General features: G+C 44.5%; 1 protein-coding gene across 1 annotated transcript in view; it reads right to left on the bottom strand.

The window, feature by feature from the left end:
* Positions 1-5,660: 5,660 nt before the first annotated feature.
* Positions 5,661-22,028, bottom strand: part of SCGN (secretagogin, EF-hand calcium binding protein) — a 35,643-nt gene continuing 19,275 nt past the window's right edge. Inside the window, exons 7-11 of the mRNA XM_032424965.1 lie at positions 18,991-19,046; positions 13,684-13,729; positions 13,358-13,417; positions 11,791-11,859; positions 5,661-5,880 (exon numbers count right to left, since the gene is read on the bottom strand). Coding sequence (XP_032280856.1) covers positions 5,752-5,880; positions 11,791-11,859; positions 13,358-13,417; positions 13,684-13,729; positions 18,991-19,046 — 360 coding nt within the window. The 3' untranslated portion in view covers positions 5,661-5,751. The remainder of the gene's footprint in view (positions 5,881-11,790; positions 11,860-13,357; positions 13,418-13,683; positions 13,730-18,990; positions 19,047-22,028) is intronic.

Below are 22,028 nucleotides of genomic sequence, written 5' to 3'. Positions count from 1 at the left end.
TTCCTAGCTTTATTAGGAAAGGATTGAGCTACAACACTCTAAGTTTATGGTGCATGACCTGTTGATCTGATGAACGTGTGTACTGTAAAACGATCCCACCATAGCGTCGGCTAACACCTCCTCAACAGGACACAATTACCACTGCGTTCTTGCGGGGAGAGCATTCAAGGTCGGCTCTCGGCCAGCTTTCAAGTTATAATACAACATAGCTAACCGTCTGTCACCTTGCTGTACATGAGATCCCCGGAGCTTTCGTCATCTTCTAACCGGAAGTTTGTGGTCTTCGACTGACATCTCCCATTTCCCTCCCTGCCAACCCCGTCAACCACCATTCTGCTCTGGTTCTATGAGTTCAGCTTTCTTAGATTCTATGTATGAGTCATATCATACAATATTTGTCTTTCCGACTTATTTCACTTAGAGTAATGCACTCAAGGTCCATCCATGTTGTCTCAAATGGCAAGATTTACCTCTTTCTCATGGCTGGATAATTTTCCATCATATATATACACACGTATATGTGTGTGTGTGTATACATCTTCTTCAGCCATTCATCCACTGATGGGCACTCAGGTTGTTTCTGTATCGTGGCTAATGTGAATAATGCTGTACTGAACATGGAAGGATATATAGCTCTTTGATTCCCTGATTTCATTTCCTCTGTATATATGCCCAGAAGTGGGATTGCTGGATCAGATGGTAGTTCTATTTTTACTTCCTTGAGGAACCTCCATACCAGCTTCCCCAGTGGCTGTCCCTACTCACATTCCCCGCAGTGCACGAGGGCTCCCTTTCTTCCACATCCTCACCCACACTCACTACCTCTTGCCTTTTGGGTAATGACCAGTCTAACAGGTGTGAGGAGATACCTGATTGTCGTTTTGATTTGCATTTCCTTGATGATTAGTGATGTTAAACATCTTTTCATGTACCTGTTGGCCATTTGTATGTCTTCTTTAGAAAAAAATCTCTCTTCAGGGTCTTCTGCCCATTTTTTAATAAGACTGTTTGTTTTTTGCTATTGAGTTAGTTGTATGAGTTCCTTATATATTCTGGACATTAACCCTTTATCGGATAGATGGTCTGCAAATGTTTTCTCTCATTCCATATGTTGCTGTTCATTTTGCTAATTGTTTCTTCTGCTATGCAGACGCTTTTGCTTTGATGTAGTCCTGCTTACTGATTTTTGCTTTTATTGCTTGGCTTTTGATGTCATATCCAAAAAAAAAAAACCAGTTGCCAAGAGCAACAGCAAGGAGCTTTTTCCATCTCCCCCCGCCCCCAGTTTTGTGGTTTCAGGCTTATGTTTAAGTCTATAATCCATTTCAAATTAATTTTTGTGAGTTTGTAAGATAAGGATCCTATTTTGTTCTAGTGCATGTCACTATCCAGTTTCCCCAGCACCATTATGGAAGAGACTATCTTATCTTCATTGAGTATTTTTGGTTCCTTTGTCAAATATTAGTTGAATGTATATGTAAGGGTTCATTGCTGGGCTCTCTGTTCTGTTCCATTGATCTTTGTGTCTGTTTTTATGCCGGTACCATACTGTCTTGATTACAGTAGCTTTGTAAGATAGCCTGAAATCAGAAAGTGTGATGCTCCCAGCTTTATTTTTTCTCAACTAATTGCTTTAGCTACTCAGGGTCTTTTGTGGTTCCATACAATTTTTAGTATTGTTTTTGCTATTTCTCTGAAAAATGCCATTGGAATTTTGACAAGGACTGTAGTGAATCTATACATTACCTTGGTCGTACAGACAGTTTAACAATATTAATTCTTCCAATCCATGAACACTGGATGTTTTTCCATTTATTTGTGTCTTTTTCAATTTCTTTTACTAGTCTTATAGTTTTCAGTGTATAGATCTTTCACCTCTTGTAAAATTTATTCCTAAGTATTTAATCGTTTTTGATGCTATGGAAAATGAGATTGTTTTATTTATTTCTTTTTCAGATATTTCATTGTTAATGTATAAAAATGCAACTAATTTTTGTATATTGATTTTGTATCCTGCAACTTTACTGAATTTGTTTATTAGTTCTAACAGTTTTTTAGTGGGGTCTTTAGGATTTTCTATCTATAAGAGTATGTCTCTACAGAGACAATTTTACTTCTTCCTTTTTGATTTGGAATGAATGAGCAAACATCTTTGGCAAGGAGACAACTCTCGGGGTGCCACCCCCCCATACTTTTCCCCCACCCATCAAATCTATACAACATGGGCTCTGATGAGAGACTTCTGCCCTTTGGCAGCCCCTTCTTCAGCATCCTGTTCCCCTTTGGTTTCTCAACAGAGGCGTAAGGCCATTTATCTTTCTTGGCCATTGCTATAGACTGAATGTTTGTGTTCCTCCAAAATTCCTGTGTTGAAACTTAATCCCCAGTGTGTTGGTATTTGGAAGTAGGGCCTTTGGGAAAAGATAAACATAGGGTGGAGCCCTCATGAATGGGATTAATGCCCTATGAAAGAGACCCCAGAGAACTCCTTCACCCTTTCCAGCATGTGAGGACACAGTGAAAAACAGCCATCTATGGACCAGGAAGTGGACCAGACACCAGATCTGGAGCCTGCTTCTCCCTCTGCCTGCCATTCTCCCTGCTTGTCCTCTCTCTCTCTCTGACAAATAAATAAATAAAATCTTAAAAAGAGAGAGAGAGAGAGAGAGAATCTCAAGCAGACCCCTGGCTGAGTACAGAGCTGGATGTGGGGCTCAATCTCACAACTCATGAGATCATGGTCTGAGCCGAACGAAGAGTCAGATACTTAACTGAGTGAGCCCCCCGGGTGCCCCAGCCTGGGAGATTCTGATAGAGTCTTAGCTATATCTTATAACTAAAAGCTTCCTGGTGTTCAGGGCAAGTAGCTGCCCTCAGTGGATCTGAAAACATTACTCTTAAAAGAATAAAACTTCTCTTCCCTACCCATCGCCACCTCAGTCATCTTCAGATAGACACCGAGGAGGATAAGGACCCTTGGCTAAGAATTTATATGGCTCTTGCTAGAGCAGTAAGCTCAAACTTTCTCTTCATGTAGCTAAAAGAGGATTCACGAATCAAGTGGATATAGGACAAGTTTGGATCTAGTTTCTACTTTGGTCAGTTCTAGAAAGGGCTCTATTTAGAAGCAGAAGATTAAAATTGGAACCCTTATGTATGGCTGGTGGGAATGTAAAATGGCGCCGTCACGTGGAGGCTGGTTTGGCAGTTCCTCAAACAGATAAACATAGACTTACCATGAGACCCAGCAGTTCCAACCCTGGGTATAGACACAAAAGAATTGAAAACAGGGACTGAGATACTTGCGTGGCAGTGTTTACTGCACTATTAGTCACAGTAAGCAAAAGGTGGAAACAAAGCAAGTATCCATCAACAGATGACTGGATAAATTACATGTGGAATATCCATATGGAGGAATATTATTCATCCATAAGGAGAGAACAAGTCCTAATACCTGCTACGACACAGATGAATCTTGAAAACATGCTGGGTGAAATAAACCAGACACAGAGGGACAAACATTTTATGATTCAAGTTTTGTGAAATATCTAGAAGAGGCAAATTCATAGAGACAGAAAGTAGACAAAAGGTTACCAGAGGCTAGGGATAGAGCGGATGGAGAGTTATGTTCTTAATGGGTTCAGAGGTTTTGTTTGCAGCAATGAGTAGGTTTTGTACATAGATAGTGTTGATAGTTGCATAAGATTGTGGCTGTAATTAATACCATGGAATGACACACCTAAAATGGTTAAAATGGCAAATTTTATCTCATATATATATATGTATATATATATATAACCAAAATTTATATGTATATTTTATATCTGCACATAACCAAAAAATATATATGTAAAATTTTTTGAAGAGCTTTAAAAAAAATGGTAGCAGAAGAGAATGCATTTTCGACCCTAAAAGCTGGATGTCTCAAACCAAACAGAAGCTGCATTGCAATAAGTAAATGTAAAGTAGGTCCAACTGCATTAAAATAAAGGACTTCTGTTATGGTTTAAATTTAAAAACTCAGGGGATTTAGAGGAGGAGCCGAGATTCTGCAGAATAATGTGAAATTCTGGAGATACATATTCTTCCACCCTTCCTGTCGGTTTGGACTGTCTCAACTCTGAAAACCAAAGTTTGTTCTTTGGTGCATGTGTATGTGGCGCCCTCAACATCTGCATGGTCAGAAGGGGTTCGCATGCTTGTCTGGCCCCATGCTGCCCCCTGGGCTCTCTGCGGGTTCCCATCAAGCGTTGCCCCAGACTGAGTGACCCAGACTTGGAGAAATGTCCTGCTGGGGACGGCGGTGGATCCCACAGTGAGACCCAACCTGTGGGGAGGGGCCACGTTTTCCTGAAAGGTGCATGAAATGGGCCATAATGAAGTCCACGACTCCCCACTTCTGAGATGTCCAAGCCCATACAGCTTACCATCTGTCTCAGTGTCTTCATCTCTAAGACTGGTCATGAGAGTACCTACCTCACGGGGTTTCAGTGAGGATTACATGGTTTGAAGTGTGGGAAGCACCTAGAAGTACCTAGCACATAGAAAGCACTTGATGGTAGTTATTGATATTAATTATTTGTATATTTGATGTAAGGGACACCTGAGGGGATAGGAACCCGGTTAGGGCCAGGGTCTGCCATTGAGGGGAACCCTGTGAACGATGGAATTTCTTGGGTTATGAATGGCTCTGAATATACCATTCTATACTACAGTTTTTCTGAATTACCTAAAGCATCATATCAAACCTGAAATTCCTGCACTGTTTGGTACAAGGTAGGGATGTTTTAAGAAACAAAGTGTCAGGATGGTAAGAGAGAGTGAGGCTTGCCCCAGGAGAAGCAGCACCCCCCCCCCCACGTCGGGACTGTGTCAGAGCCCAGGAGTGAAGGAAGCAGGGGTCTGAGGGGGAGCCTGCAACCTGCAGATGGGCCCAGACACTCGGGGGCATCCAGTGAGACTTGGATGTCAAAGATTCGCTAGAGGACACTGGTGGACAGGGAAGGAACAGAGTGGGGAACAGACACATGGATAACCTGGGAAGCATTTTCTCCGAATTTTCTCCTGTATTCCTACCTTCCTGACCATGTGAGATTACAGAGCACTTAAGAGCAAAACCCAGCCCACGTCGAGTGTTCTGGTCTCCGTGCAATGAATACAAAGGGACTATTGGCTTCTGCGAACTACGGAAGGAAGCAGGTGTGAAATCCATTTGGATCTTGCCCATCTCCGTCCTCCTCATCACACCCACCCCAAGTCAGAGAACCACCCTGCAGAACATTGCAAAGATCACAACACAAAAACAAGGACCAGCGTGTCTTTGTTTCCAGCTACAGGTTTATTTCCATGACAAAATCGATTTGTAGAGGTCACAGGACTGACACAGACGCCAGACTCGCCCACAAGGGAGCACAGACAGATGGACTCCGCTCCCCACCTCCCTGGTGACTGCGGGAGGGCAAGCAGAGCAGATGCAGCGGGCTCGCTGATTCTGTGGGGAGGACGGGAAAGCCCAGGGTGGGGGGAGGATGGATAACACAGGTACTGCATGGAGGGGGGTGCTTTCAGCGAGGCGGGAGAACACCATGCCCTTAGCAAGAAGGCCCTCGCCCCCCACCCCCGCCCCCAGCCCAAGGATACCGCCCGGGTGGTGAGGAAGTCTGCCCATGTGTCCCAACAGCAAAGCACAGGGAGCTTAAGCAGCCGGAGCACAGAAACATCCAAAGAGCAAAAGGCAAAGCGTTCTGGGGATTAGGGATTGATTTTCAGCCCAAGACACAAAGCCAGCTCGGACTTCTGAATTTTTCCATCCTTGTTCACATCGCAGTGGCGCAAAAGAATCTCCCGGAACTTATCAAGGTCCACTCCGCTGATGCTGGGCTGAGGACAGTGAAGATCACATGTCAGTGGGCCCGCCAGGGGCAGCCCCAGCCTTTCGTGCCAGCCCCGCCCCGCCCCACGCTCACTACATGCAGGGACCCCCCGCCTGCTGAGGGGGGCTCCGTGGGGACAGGCCGTGCCCCGTGATTCCAGCTCCTCGTCGTGATAAAGATACTTGCCTCAGAGCAGGGGATTGTTGCTGCAGATCCTTGCCACACAGACCCACAGAGAACACCCGTTTTACTCTCTCCCGGTGGGAGGTTTTTGTGCCTCTAATTTATTTTATTTTATTTTATTTTATTTTAATATTTTATTAATTTATTTGAGAGAGAGGATGAGCAGAGGGAGAGGGAGAAGCAGACTCCCCACCAAGCAGGGAGCCCGATTCCAGGACCCTGGGATCATGACCTGAGCCAAAGATAGACCCTTAACCTGAGCCACCCAGGCGCCCCATGTGCCTCTAATTTTAAAAAGGGTTATAATGAATGAAAATCAAACTAGAACAGTATGTCCCTGAGCTGCAGATGTTGGATTTATTCCAAGGGATATTTTAGGGGCTAAGAAGTAACCGTGATACGCACCAGTTGGGAAAAGAATATCAAACTCAAAAGGCCTGCAAAAGTGAGCAATTGCGTGAACTGAGTGATTTCATTTAATGCTCATGATAACCTTGGGTGACCCAGGCTCACAGATTAGGACACGGACGCTCAGAGCTGAACCGTCCTACCAAGCTAGGGAATTGCAAGAGCATTTCTGATCCTGAGTCTTCTGCCTCCAATGAAGTAAGTGCTCTCATCCCCCCAGTTCACACCGCTGTGCTGGAGAGGCGGCGGTCTGACCGGCCGTGTGAAGGCTCCGGGTCTAGATGAAAAAGCCCAGGTCCACAGAGAAAGGAAACCCAGCTCATCAGATTCCAAACCCCTTGATTACTGAGCTAGTCTCACCCGCAAGCAGAGGAGGAGGTCGTGTGCAGTGTTTGCTTTAGGAGCTGGGGAAGCTCTCCCCGTCGCCCAGCCCACGCCGGGGCTACCTTGCTGCCGAAGAAATCTCCAAAAACCTTGAGTAGGAAACAAAGCCTTTCATTCTTCAACTAGACAGCTGAATTAAGATGAGCTAACCTGCACTGTCCCACAGGATGGATGAGTGACACCAAGTCTATCCGTTATCCCAGCTTTTCACGGAGGGAAGGATGGAGGGCAGAGAGCAACAGGACCTGGGAGCTAGATAGCACTGCAACAGTAACCTCCAACGTGCGGCAAGACTGCAGGGGACATCAGGACATGAATCTGCGGCCAACGGCACTCTCTGATGGAGGGTCCGTCAGTGATTAGACTAAGAGGACACACCGTCAGTATGTCCTCCTTGTCGGGGCTTACCCAGGAAGGATACTTCCTTGGGTGTCAGCCAGGCAGGTATAGGTGTGGTCCAGGAAATGGCTTAGAAGTCCTGAGAACAGCAAGCTACACTCCAGGGCTCCGTATCGGGAGTCCATTTCTTGTACAGCTGCAAAGTGGGGACCTTTGGTTACCAGCATCCTCAACCACTCCTGCCGCATCCTTTGTCCAGTTAGCAGCATTCTGCCCCAGCATCCTCTTAGCAAATTCCCATGCTTAGAAAAGACTCAGGTGGTAGTCATTTACACATTAGCATGAATTAATTTGCCAGTGAATTTACCTCATTTAAGCTATTCTAAGCTTTTTTTTTTTTTAATTTGTTTCCTGCAAAAGGAATTATTTCCTTATTTTGTGAGTGTGTGAGTGTGTATTGGGAGGAGGGTATGAATGTGAGTGTATGTAAGGGAAGTTTCTTTGGACTTTCAGAGTTATGCTTTTAATGTCTGACAACTCACTGGGAGTCAGGAGACCTAAATGCCGCTGTTCAATGATGTTTGGATCATGGAAGACAAATCACCTGAGATCACTGGGGGCCTCAGTTTTAATAACAAGTCACCATTATAAGTGCACAACGGTCCCAGATCTAAGGGTTCTACACAAATTAATTCTAATCTTCAGAACAACCTGATGAGGTTGTATCTACTATCAACTTTTAACTGACAGGTGAGAAAACTAAAGCACAGAGAGGTTAATTAACCTTCCCACTGTCGCACAGCTGGTACACGTCAGAACCAGATACAAACTCGGGCAGGCAGACCCCAAAGCACATCTCTTTAACAGTACACTGTATCATAGCCATCCATGCAAAAATGCATTTTGTATCTCTTATCCATCTCATGGGAAAGTGTGAGCGTGGATCTGGGGTAGCTGGCTGAAAAATGCTTATCAGCTCCCACTTGAATCCTGGAACTAGGGGAACCTTTGGGGCTGGATATATCTCCTTGTGCTTGCCCGTGCTAAGTGCTCAATTACATCCATGGAATTAGTGAATGTCTCCAAATGCAGTGTTCATGTTTTCGTCATGTGCCTTCCCTTTTCTGTACGTTCCATCTCTCCTAAAACAGCGAAAGCGAGTATCCAAAGCTTCTCCCCAGATAAGTCATTACCAGCATTCCCCAGATCTCCATGCTAGAGTCAGCGACAAGACCCCAAGGTCCTGCCTTTACTTGGAGTCACAAAACTAGCAAAAGAGGAGCCCCACGTTGGTTGTAGAGATTACTTAATAAATAAATAAATAAATAAAATCTTTAAAAATAAATAAATAAATAAATTACTAGCAAAAGAGGAATGCGTAGGTAAGGGATATCTAAGCACGGGTAAAATCTTATACAGACACTAACACAATGACCGGGACTGGGAAATGCTTATCAGTGGAGGTCACTGAGGCAGAATATACCCAGAAACAAAGTCTGCTAATAGAAGGTCTACTCGAGGTTGGAGATGATTCTTCTGTCTTTTCTTTCCTTTACTCTCAAATTTCTCTATGATGTATGTATCATTTTTATAATTTAAAAAATGAAAAGAAACAGTAACATGCATGCTAAGGGCTAGCAGCTCCTTGGAGGATCACTTATTAGATTCGATCCTTTAGGTTAAGTATTGTCCCCTCTTGCTAATCATCTCCTCGTCAACAACAGAGAAAAGCAGAAGCGGTGTCTAGCAGGAAAAAGAATGATTTTTGGGGAGACTGGGAGCAGGAACTCTCTTCGCTTCCAGGCAGACATCCTGGGCATCTCTGGTATCCCATCTGTTTGGCTTCCCACATTACCATCCACAGTTCTACTCCTTGGTGTGGGGTGCTGGGCATCTTAAATGTTTTGCCTTACTACTTTCTACTTTAAGCTGTGGATTCTCGTGTTGATTTTCGTGCTGTGCCAAGGGGCCTACAGACTCTTTATAAAAATTGTGCAGAAATTATTTTGTCTGATCTCAACATACTGACAGAGGACAGCCTTGGGCGCCATTTTCCAGAGATCAGGGAAAGGGATGTTCTGGTAACCAAATAATCTGTTAATACAGATTCAACATATGTATCATCCATAGTTGTACAGGAATAAAAGGCTATAAAGGAAGTTTATTTCAGGGTCATTATTGCAAACGTCAGGGATCCTGACCAGGACTCTCCACTGAGAAACTGAGCCAGCTCCCAGCTGACCTCATGATATGCCCTGATAATTGCTTTTAAAATAAATTCCAGGGGCGCCTGGGTGGCTCAGTCGGTTAAGGATCTGCCTTTGCCTCAGGTTATGATCTCAGGGTCCTGGGACCAAGCCCCGCATCGGGCTCCTTGCTCAGCAGGGAGTCTGCTTCTCCCTCTCCCCCCCACCCCTGCCACCGCTTGTGCTTTCTCCCTCTCTCTCAAATAAGTAAATAAAATCTTAAAAAAAAATTCCAGATATTGGTTTGTTGACTTGTCCCATCGTCCTTTCTAATAAAATGAAAATTTAAAAATCGCAAGAGAGGACTGTAGTTTATGAACCTGAGAAATATCAGAATTTACTCAAAGATTTTCCCTTGACAACATCCTTCAAATTATATGGTGAATAGTTTTTTTAAGCAACCCCGAAGACTGGGAAAGATCCAATACAGGTTTGCACCTCAATGATCTGGTTTCAGAGGAGAACATTAATAATTAACTACTTTTTAAATACTTTTTAGCTCAATAAACCAGCCCTGGTCAACTGCTTTTCTACTACTGAGCCCGGCCTCACTCAGTCCTTGGAAACCGGCTCTCTTCACTTGGCTGGTACTTATATTGATAGGTACATTTTTGTTGAGCCAGAAGCCCCACTGAAATAGAGGGGCAAGGACAAGAGTGATGGGGGGTCCTCCAATTTCCCATGGAGGTGATACAAATCTATCAAAGAGTGAAGCAAACGCATGTTTTTGGATGGCCTAGAATTTTCCCCTTCTCTTTAATTTCCTCTGGGAAAATGTTTTCTCTACTCTGTGGCTGGTTTAGGTTTTCCTTCCCTATCTCCCAGTAACTTGTGGAAGCCGTTGCCAAGCTCAATGACGCCTGAAAGGGTCTGGAGGTATGTGCAGCACCCCGGGCTGTGAACTTGGGCAGTCGGCAGCCCGAGCTCCGTGGCTCAGAGGAGGCCCCACACTGCTCTGAGAAGCAGCGCCCCCCATCCCATGCTTTCTGTCAAAGGCAAATTAAAACTGCGGTTTGGCCAAGACTACCGACATGCGATTTTAATGTCCCCTAGATAATTGCTCAATTTCTATTACGGAAATCATTCTGGCATGAAATAGTAAATACAGTGGGACTTTCCTTTAGCAATCGATGCGGAAGGCACCACCACACCTGGACCCGTCCGCTGCACAGGTGCTGGTGGAGTCTCCAACAGGGGCACCCGTGAAGGAACCAAAGAAGAGGCAGGGGACCAGCTGGGATGGGAACAACACAAGTGAGGAGGCAAAGAACACACCAAAGTCATCCTGACCAGCGTCCATGCCCGCTCAGTCACAGAATGTGAACTTCCTGGAGATTTGTGCAGAAGTTGGTAAATTGGGGGGAAACTTTCTGCTGCAAAACTCCATAGTTTTGTTGTTGTTGTTGTTAGAGAAAGAGAGAGAGAGAGAGCGCTCGAGCAGGGACGGGGAGAAGGGGCAGAGGCAGAGGGAGAGAGAGAATCACAAGCAGGGTCCATGCTCAGTGCAGAGCCCAACATGGAGCTCGATCTCACGACCCCAAGATCATGACCTGAGCCGAAATCAGGAGTTGACACTTAATCCCCCCGTGTGCCCCCCAAACTCCATAGTTTTAATCAGGTTTTCAAGCAGGTCTGGGATTCTAAAACCAGTTAACAATTGCTACTCTAATTTGTTGCCATTTGGGCCTATCAGGACAGATTCATCATGTCCTGTATAAACCTCAAAAAATCTCTAAGGATATGAATGTGCTAAATTCAGCGGCTAGACAGTCCCAGAGAAAAGGAAGAGTTGCCAAGCGTCTGCTTAACCAGATCAGGCAGCCAGTTACTACAGTGCACCAGGATCTCAAAGGAGATCGCTTGTGATGTAGATTATAATTGAAATCCTATCACTTCGAATCGCAGCAATGTCTTGATAGATAAGTAACCAGGATTTTAGGTCAGGTGTTAAAGCAGCCCCTCAAGGGGGGAAAAAAAATCTCAAATATGGGATTTATTTCATGAAATTAAATTAAAAGTTTTAGGTATTCTAATAACCAAGTCCAGGGGTAGAAAGGCCTTTCTGTAACCAAAAAATAAGCAGAACTGTGCTCTTCTGGTAAAAGAGGGTTTTATAGGATGGAAACAAGAAGCTGCTATGGGGTCACTTAATTAAAGCTCCAAATGATCTTAAGAGAGAAAGGGAGACGTGTCAGTTCTCACAGAGGCTCAGTAGTTGTTAAATCGACTGTGTCCCTAGATTTAGTCTCTGGCATTAATCGTCAGCCCCACGGATTCTCAGAAGTAAACAGTGGAATCAGTCACAATGGCGTCCCCAACCCACGAGGAGCGAAATCTCTACGGCCCCGTGAAATCACCTGGACAAGCTCCATCATGTCCTTGACAAACCCGTCCACTTCCGGGCCTTCCAGAGCGCCCGTTCTACTCTGAAATAGACAAGATCCTGTCAGTCAAACATCATTTTCTTAAGTCAGAAAGCTAAAGAATAAATTAGGTGAATTGTGCAAATCAGTATTCTTCTGTGGTTGCAAAGATATTAGGAAACGGCACGTGGCGGTGAGGTCGTCTGTGCAGGAAGTGAATGTTCCACAGACATGACAATAATTAATTGTACGTAACGACCCCCACGTAAACAAATGGGAGTTCCTTGGCTCTTGCAAATCTCATTAGCATGATATATACCGACCTCATTTGCTTCCCAAATACCTGGCTTCCGTTCAGATAAGTGTTATTTGCACATCATATTGGTCCTTGGAAGAATATAGGCTGACATTGTTTTTTATTGTGCTTTATGATTTAGCGAGGACTTGATGATTATTAAAGTTTTAAATCAGGAGTGACTAGATTGAGTGAGTATATTAGAATTATTATTTGGTCTGTACACAAACCCTTATTTTTTCCCTACTCATTCTATAAGAATGTCTATAAAATGCGATACATATTAAAATATTTCAGTTTCTTCTCTAAAGTCCCAGTCATGACAACTCATCCATCCATCTTTTCAAGTTTTCTTCACCCTGAAGCTTTAACGTATCATTTTTAAAAAATCTGTTTTTTTAAAAAATTAGTGTATTTACTGAACACTACCTGCCAGGCACCCTTCTAAGAGCTTTACACACATGAAATCACTGAATTCTCACACCAGTTCCATGGGGTAGGTATTATTATTATTATCCTCGTCACCCTAACTTTACAGGTAAGGGAAACGAGGCACAGGGAGGTTAAGGAACCTGCCCAAGGTCACGTGGCTAATGAAGCATGATTCAAACACAGGCGATGGGTCCCACAGCGACACTTTGCTGAGCTGCCTCTCCCAGGTGATGCTCCTTTCTGCTCAGAATGTGACACACTCAGATGTCCAGTCTGGTGAGTTTCAGGACGGCACCTCTTTTGACTTTTCCTAACTTTCTCATTTTTCTTCCTTCTTGCATTACCCTACCTTGTCTTCAAGAAATGCAATCTCCTTGCCATACTTTGTGCTTTAGAATTATTATTTTCTCCTCTCTGAAGCAGGACCACATAATCAATCAATCCTACAAGAAAAGTAGTTTTTATGTCGACCAGGGCTCGCTTTGCCTCTATTTCTTTGGGTTGGATGTGGTTTTTAACTTGATTGTTTGCTTTTGTTTTCAAGCATACTTTTCTAAACGGAGATCAAGAAGGAGAAACTTTCTCCCAGTTTAGAGCCAGAGGGAAAAGAAACATGATTTTATTCTCTTCTCAACCATAAATTCTCCTTTGTCCATTTTAACATAGTTTTCAGAAGTTCACATGGAGAAGCTGAGGGTATGACATACCAGCATACATGTGGGACTGCTATTCATCATTATCAGTTTAGGGTCTGTGGGTAGGATGACCCCACATGGGGGCTAAACAAGCTTGCTCCCTAAAAGTAGCCAGCACAATCCAGAGAGACACACTTACAACATCATAGTGGGCAAAGATTTTCTCAAAGTCCCTCTTCCTTTCTTCAGTGGAACAAGCCTGTGTGTGGAGAAAACAGTATGTCAGTCCAGCATTGGGACGCTTCTGATGTACAATTCTTCCAGGGTCATAGACAACTTTTATAAACTTTTATGATTTTTTTTTTAAGTCAATGACCCTTAATCCCTTGATTCCAACAGTGAGCCTTGCCGGTCTCTAGATAAATTACAGTGAGACAAACAGATGCCTTCCTTTCTTCCCTCCCTCTCGAATTTATGGAGAGACATGAATGACACAAGCCCACCAAGAGAAATGTCACTACTTACGTCCATTTTAAATTGGAGAAGGAAGTTTTCCTGAAGAGCCAAAATCCTAAATGGAAAAGAAGAAAAGAAAGTAATTTACGTGATGATCTGTCAGCTCTCAAAGGCAAGCAGATCCATAACTCTGGCATGAGGAAAGGACAGGCAATTTCCAGATCATTTTGCAGAAGAGGGTGAGTGCTTGAAAAATGGGAATTTCTATATTGTAAGAACAAATTAAAAAATTAATTGGGAGAGACTTTCATAGGGATTAGTAGTCACCATAGAGAGACTTTTAAAAAGTTGTCTTGGTGGAAAATGGCAGAAGGGCTTATGAAAACTCTCTCCTCCATAACAGCAATGAGAAAACTGGCAAAAAAAAAAAAAAAAATCAAAATAACTTTTTCAGAATTCTAGAAATTCAAGTCTTACAGAAATCTGGGGAGTGTTTATCTTGGAAAAATGACTAAATCTGGGTAAGAACAGTGGATTTTGTGGCTTTTTAACTTGCTTCATCCCTCCAACCCCCTCAACTCCATGGTATCTTCGAAAATGAAGAGCCCATAGTCCCAGGAAAATGAACGTTCTAGCAGCTGTAGTGAGCAGAACAGAGTTGGAGCCCTTTCAAAACCTAATTCCCAGAGAACTGCCATTATTTGACTTCTTTGATGTTCTCTGAACGACCCCACTTGCAAGGTGCACTTATTCGACCTGATTTTGAACTCACCTAGTGGAAAGGCCTTTTACCTGAGAGCATTTGTCAAAAACAATGAAAAGCAATTATTTAAGATGACAGCCGACCACGGTGGCGAATAAGAGTTTGGTTAAACAGGGGCACCTGGGTGGCTCCGTCAGTTAAGTGTCTGACCTTGGCTCAGGTCACGATCTCAGGGTCCTGGGATCGAGTCCTGCATGGAGGCAGGCTTCGTGCCCAGCGGGGAGTCTGCAGGGAATCTGCTTCTCCCTCTCCCTCCCCCTCTGCCCCTCACCCCTGCTCATGTTCTCTCTGTCTCTCTCTCTCATAAATAAATAAAATCTTTAAAGAAAAGAGTTTGGGTAAACAACAGGCTAACTAAAAAAGCTTAAAAGGAAAATCTGGGAGAATGAGATGTCCACTGGGGCTTAAGTTCTAACATATTTCTGGGAATCTAGAAAGCTATAGACATGCATTCGACTACATCCATGCCCAGGACTGTGTGCATGCCCTGAAAAGACCTCAGGAGGCCCGAAGGTCTCACCAGTGGCTTATCCTCAGGCTCTGTACAAGCAGAAAGTTAAGCCTAAGCAGAATTGTAAACTTCCTGGTTGCATGTAGAAGATGTGCCCCAACCCGTACACAGGGCCCCTCAACAAACATTGGGAGACATACAAGGAATCCCTGCCCAATCTTTAACTAACCATTCAGCAACCAAGCAGAGACTTCAGTGTCCACATATGACAAAGAAAAAGATTTTACAGGATTAGTTAGAAAAAGTCATTAAGCAAAAAGACAACAATTATCAACAATAATAAATGTGACCCATAAGAAATACTAAAGGGATTCTTCGAGCTGAAATGAAAAGAACACGAGACAATTGCTTCAGTCCACATGAAGAAATAAAGAACCTCAGCCAGACATGAAAGGCCACGTATTGTAGGACTCCATTTATATGAAATATCCAGAATAAGCAGATCCATAGAAACAGAAAGTAGATTAGTGGTTATCAGGGGTTGGTAGGTGAGGGAAGGAGAGAGTGATTCCTGATGGGTATGGGGCATTTTTCTGGCACAATAGAAATGTTCTAGAATTGGGCAGTGGTGATGGTTGAACAGCCTTATGAATAGACTAAAGTATACCAAATTGTACACTTTATAAGAGTAAATGTTATAACACATAAATGATAAGCAATAAAAAAAAATACAGGTTTTTTTTCTTTTGGAAAACAAATGTATTTCCATACTTCCTGCTTAATTACAATTGTAGTTAATAGAATACAGTCTGTTTCAAAAGACTAAAGCACTGGATTTATGTTGCACTCATAATCATGCATTCACAATATAGAGAAAGGCAGAAAAAGTATCACACAACAATTTGGAAAATTTTGCTCTTCCGGATGCCCAGGGTAAAGAATTAATCTGAGCCAAGTAAAGGGTAGAATATCCTGGAACTCTACGAGGAATCCTGTCCTTATCTCTCGGCTGGCACCAAGCAGCCTAAATCATAGTACCAGCAAGAGGACATGTACTTGAGAGGCGCTTGTATGTGGAGCAAGACGGCTGCATTCTAGAGCTGGGAATAGAGAAAGGAGTCCCGTGCATGAATGTTTTAAGACCTCTAAGTCATTCGGTTATTTCCCTATTGCTGCTGTGACAAATGAGCTCAGATGTGGTGGCTTCAGCACAAATTAATATCTTACAACACTGGAAATCAGGGTCTGAAGCAGATTTCACCAGGCTAAAGCCGAGGTGTCCATGGGGCTGCTTCTTTCTGGAGGCTCCAGAGGAGAATCAGTTTCCCTGCCTTTTCCAGCTTCTAGAAGCTGCCTGTATCCTTTGGCTCATGGCCCCTTTCTCCACCTCAAAGCCTTCAAAACCCGACCCTCTGCTTCCTTCTTCCCCTTTTAAAGGACCCTTGTTATTACTCTTGAGCCGACCTGGATAATCCAGACTAATCTCTGTGAGGTCTGTCAATGAGCAACTTACAATGCTCTCTGCAGCCTTCATGCATCTTGCCACGTAACATAAAATGTTCAGTGGTTCAGGGAATTCAGACATGGACATCTTTAATCTGCCTACCCTCGTTGTCACTGTCAAATTCCGTATCAAATTGGTTTTGAAAGAAGGTAATAACTGTTTTGTCGCTTTGCATCTCTGTTCAGTACGAAGTCAATTCTTCCTTCAGTCCACAACTACTCATTGAATCCTCCTCTATACATAACACTCCACTAGGAGAGAAGCTATTTAAGAGATTAAGGCATACTTCCTACCTTCTGGGTAGGCCCCCAGTGGGGGATGTTTGGCTAGCTGCAGGGAGGCCTTTCGGTAATCACAGTGACAGAGGGGACATGACTGACAGAAGGGACATGACCTCCGTAGATGGGGGCTGGGGATGCTAGATGTCCTGCATTGCATGGAAATTTCCACAGAATGGGGAATCATCCTGTGGAATGTCCAGGGGAGCACTCATGTGTGCACAAATCCTGCTTATAATTATATTTGAACCGAGAACTGAATTCCTATTTACATAAAAATCCAGGGTATTTTTCTCAAGGTATACATAATTTGCTAATTGTGTCAATTATCCATATGGTATAGTGAGTCGTGTAAATGGTGGGATGACTGCACTTTGTTTCATTTGGAATGCTATCAAGACTTATTTGTGGGCACCTGGGTGGCTCAGTTGTTAAGCATCTGCCTTCGGCTCAGGTCACGATCCCAGGGTCCTGGGATCGAGGCCCGCATCCGGCTCCATGCTTGGCAGGAAGCCTGCTTCTCCCTCTCCCCCTCCCCCTGCTTGTATTCCCTCTCTCGCTGTGTCTCTGTCAAATAAATAAATAAAATCTTTAAAAAAAAAAAGACTTGTTATTTATAAAATTGTATCAACAGCAACTGAGCTCCTGACACGAGTTGCCAAAAGGTCACATTTGTATCAGTCAACATCTGAACTGACATATTCACAGTAGTTCTACACCACGATGTAAGCAACAACCCCTCCCTTATGTCTTCCTGTGGTTCTATCTATCCACCTAAGCCCTGAAATACACCTTATTTTATTATTAACTGTTTTCCTTTATTTCCCCTTTATGTGTTATAGTTTGTGCATTATACTGTTTTAGCATTATGCGCACAGGTAGATTATATTATCTGTGGATTTTATTTGAGGAGTAAAAGTATCGTTGACGATAGGGTAGAGAGCAGTTTTCAGCAGTGGCACACTCTAGCCTCCAGAGGGCGCTCGAGGCCCCTGGACTCACTACCTCTGAGAAGCGCCTTGAGTCAGGTGGGTGGGTGTTTTTGGTGAGGGGAGCAACGAAATTAAATGCTCTTGTTTTCATCCAGATGCCATGTTTTGAGTGAATCTTTTAGGTGTTTGGGTAATCCCGTTAGGACTGGCTCTCACACAACTCTCAGAGTAGCTAGACTGACCTCTACTTGAGAGGAAACCTTGCCTCAGTTGGCCAAAAGAACTGTGAGAAGTGAGTGGGACCCAGGGGACAGATCTACGAGGCCACAGGGTGGAGATCCCTCAGTCCTCAACCTTTGGGAGAAACACTCTTGTCCTCCTCTGGTCTGGCTGGTCTCTCCGTGCCTCTTCCCCAGCAAAGTGGCCAAATTTGGGACGAAGTTCCTGGGGAAAGTAACCAAGGAGGATGAGGCTCAAAATAGAAGACCCTATAGAGTGTTGGGGTCAGTGTCCTGGTAATCACTAAGGAGAGGTTCCTCCTGGTGTGTCCCCATTCGCAGATGCTGCCAAGAGAGGAGGTAGCTCGTACAGGGCTTTGTGATTTTGAACTCAAGTTAGTATCTGCTTATGACATTGCCAGGTTAACTCTCCGTCACTGAAAATCACCCTCAGTCCGTGGACTCCCTGTCTTCCAGCCACACCTGCTTGTGCCCTGCAGCCTGTAACTGCCACCCCCGTCACTGTCCACGCTACGGCTCCATCCACCCCATCTGCAGGCCCCTGGGATCGTAACTGCTCCCCCTTCTGGGTTATACCCACGTATTCTGGATCCACTGATTTTTTTTTTTTCCTTTCTGTGACAATCACAGGTCATCTTGGGGTCAGCCAGCCTTGAGACGACGTGCTGACGTGACCATCATGTCACAACACCGGCCTTGCAGACGCACTTTCCCAGGTACTAGGCCACTTCTGCTGTCACCCCTCCCCTCCCCCACTCTGGCCTTCGGGTGCTGGGTGCCCATGGAGGCTACTTCAACACTGAAAAACCAGACAGCACAGCTGGAGCCTGGTTCAGTCGTCCCCTGTCCTGAACTAACTGCTCAGCTTTCCCAGAGCCAGTGAATGAGATTCCAGACATATTTTCGTGGGGTCCTTATGTGAGACCAGGAACGTCTGGCCTTTGAAGGCAGGGCTGGCCCACGACCCACCTATAAAATTTTATGAAAACTTTGTGTATTGCACATTTGGGGGGTGTAGTTTTTATTATCTTTACAAAGGGATCTGTCACCCCCAGAAGATTCTAAACAACTGCTGTTTATTTGGCCAGATGAGCCTGTTCTTCAGGGTTCCAGGCAAGACTTGACCTCTGCCTTTCAAAGGGAAGTGTGTGCATCGTGGAACCCCCATGATGGTATGTCTGAGTCTGACACCATTCTCAGGCTACTCACCTTGCCAAGTCATTAAGATCCAAACGGCCATCCTTATTTTTGTCAAAGATCTTCATCTGGAATGCAGAAGGGGACACAACTGTAAGAAGTACTTGTAATGGGAATTCACTTTGAAAGTTACCAAAGCACTTTGTCATTTTGCCATTCCGATCCCACAGTTGTCTAAACTGCCTGAGGTTGTCATGTCACAGGGCACTCCCTACTGAGCACAGAAGAAATACCACTTTTCCACTGAAGGCCGAAGGCGTTGAGGAGGACGGGATAGAGGGGAAAGTCCGCCTCTCTAGGCTTCAAGGATTGTAGGAAGGAAGAGCGGGACAGGCAGAGACGGGGGCATACAGTGGACAGGTGTGTGACCTAACTCTGCTGGAAAGGGGTTCTGGAGGGAGGAGGGCACTAATGAGGAAGGAGTTGCTGTGGTTCAGCCTCCCCAAGACACTCCGAACACCCAAGGATTTGAATGCTGGGTTGAGAGCCAGTGGACTTGCCATGGGGCTGGCTGTGACGGGATGAGGTGACGCTGGAACCGAGGGTGGGAGTGGACCCCAGAGCCTCAGGCTGGAAAGAGGATGTGTCATAGGGAGACACTTAGCATGTCTGACTCCATGTTGCCTCTGTTTCCCTTGCTGCTTCGACGTATGGCTGACAGACCTCCATGGAGCCCTGCACATAGGCGTGCTACAGCTGAGACGTGCAAAATCCACTCTTTCCCCTAAACCCACTTCACCCGAGGAGAGAAGGAAGTACGTATAGAAATAACAATGCTGAGATTTACAGGGACACCATGACCGGATTCCTGTATGCAAAGATAAAGTAACCAAGGACAGAAAGGTTTCATAACCTTCCTTGGACTCCTGTGGGCTCCTGAACATCTACAGATATCAGTCACCTCTTGACTCCAACCTCCTCCTAAAATAAAAGAAGCTCACATTTCATGCTGAGGAAAGATGTTCTTGGGGACCACAATCTGCCACCTCCTTGGTTTGCTGGCTTTCTGAATAAAGTTGCTTTCCTTCCCCCAGCATCTTGCCTCTTGATTTACTAGTCTGCCGTGTGGGAGAACATGTGGACTCTGCTACAGATGTGGCAGAGAATTCGTGGTCTGCATCCAGCAGGAGGTAAAGGATGGCTGGTGGATTGGCCTATAGGTCCCAGTGGGCTAGCCAGAGCTAGGAGCATGGGTTATGAGCTCATCACAGACTTCAGCTGTGAATACCAGCAAGGCAGCAACTGAGTGACCAAGAAGCATCGTCCTGGAGACCAGAGGAGTCAGAGCTTTGTGCCCAGGGACGTCGGCTCCCCACCTCCACCATTAGGGCCCAAAGCCACTTTTCTCTCCTTGATGCCTTTTTTTTTTAAAGATTTTATTTATTTATTTGAGAGAGAGAGAGCACATGAGGGGTGGGAGGAGCAGTGGAGAGGCAGAGGGAGAGGAAGAAGCAGACTCCACACTGAGCAGGGAGCCCTACTCGGGGCTCGATCCCAGGACCCGGACATGACCTGAGCTGAAGGCAGACACTTAACCAACTGAGCCACCCAGGCGCCCCTCCTTGATGCCATTTTTGCAGAAGACTCTGGGTTGGACGAAGATGACCGAGAAATCAAAGAGGCCAAGCTCCTCCTTTTGTGGAAAGACTTAGCATTATATCCAAAGAGACTATTTAAATTATTAGATCAGACGAGGCTTTTTACAAGATAGGATTCAAAGTTAAAATCAGGAAGACCAGATTAGGCAAGATGGAGGAGAGACATTTCATGGCATATTTGAGTCATAGTTAGTGAGTGAATTTGTGACTTCACAACATTTTAGTGCAGCAGAATATCTCTAAACGTATTTGTAGGAAGAGGCTGTACAGGGGGAAAGAGGGAATGAGAAAATCTGAGGGTATGTCTAACAGATTTTTGCATTAAAAAACATATCCGCGGGCGCCTGGGTGGCTCAGTCGTTAAGCGTCTGCCTTCGGCTCAGGTCATGATCCCAGGGTCCTGGGATCGAGTCCCACATCGGGCTCCCTGCTCGGCAGGAAGCCTGCTTCTCCCTCTCCCACTCCCCCTGCTTGTGTTCCTGCTCTCGCTATCTCTCTCTGTCAAATAAATAAATAAAATCTTTAAAAAAAAAAACAAAAACATATCTGTCCATCCTTCCTCACTCCCTAAATCCAGTTTCTTTTTAATATTTGAAATGAATTTGAAAGTCCATTTCCCTAAAACTTTAGCATCAAAAATGTATATTACAGAATCTATTAAAAAACGGGTTATATATTTATACACTCGGATATATAACACATCCAATCACGCCCCTTAAACATAAATTTTATATCCAGTAAAAATCCAAGAGCAGCACATTTTGCTGGAGACTGAGCCATGAATTATTTCCCATCATTATAAAAGGTTCTATTTTAATAGAGAGCTAGACGATCTTGAGCTTTAAGCAAGTAGTAACTCATCTCGAAAGATGTGGGCCCATCTCCACTGTTGTGCAAATTATTCAAAGGGGAAAATGCCCTTTGCTCAAAATCGGCTTGAGGAAGAACTGAACACCAATGTGGTAAATCACATTTCTATCCATCAGAAAATGGGCTACCTGGTTTACTTAAGAAGTTCAGCGAAGTGGTCTGAGTCAGAGTTGTGAACTGAGGGTCATCACCATTAGCTGGTATTTCAAGTCATGAGGCTGGTTGAGGTCACCAGCAAAGGAGAGAAGAGCTCTTGAGATGGAGCCCAAGCATATTTCCCATCAGCCCGGATCAGAGAGTTGAATGTCTCCATCTATGGAAAGAAGCAGTTCGGAAGCCAGCGACTTCCATCCAGGCCCAAAGGACAAGGGCTGGGACCAGGGTAGAGGATGGGACAAGCTTAACCTCACATGTCTCTCTGTCTGCCATGGTCTCAGATTTTAATTTGCACATTTACAAGAGTTCAAGTTCTACACTCTAATTAGGTACGTGAACTTAACATCTCCCACATGCATTAGCTTACGTTTTTAAAAGTTCAACATTACCTGATAATATGCTATTCGGACAGCTAATCTTTCCCCC

Source organism: Phoca vitulina, unplaced genomic scaffold, assembly GCF_004348235.1.
Source record: "Phoca vitulina isolate PV1807 unplaced genomic scaffold, GSC_HSeal_1.0 scaffold31, whole genome shotgun sequence".
In the NCBI taxonomy this organism is placed as follows: Eukaryota; Metazoa; Chordata; class Mammalia; order Carnivora; family Phocidae; genus Phoca; species Phoca vitulina.
The sequence above is the reverse complement of the archived record's forward strand: the minus strand, read 5'-3'. Positions and strand labels throughout refer to the sequence as shown.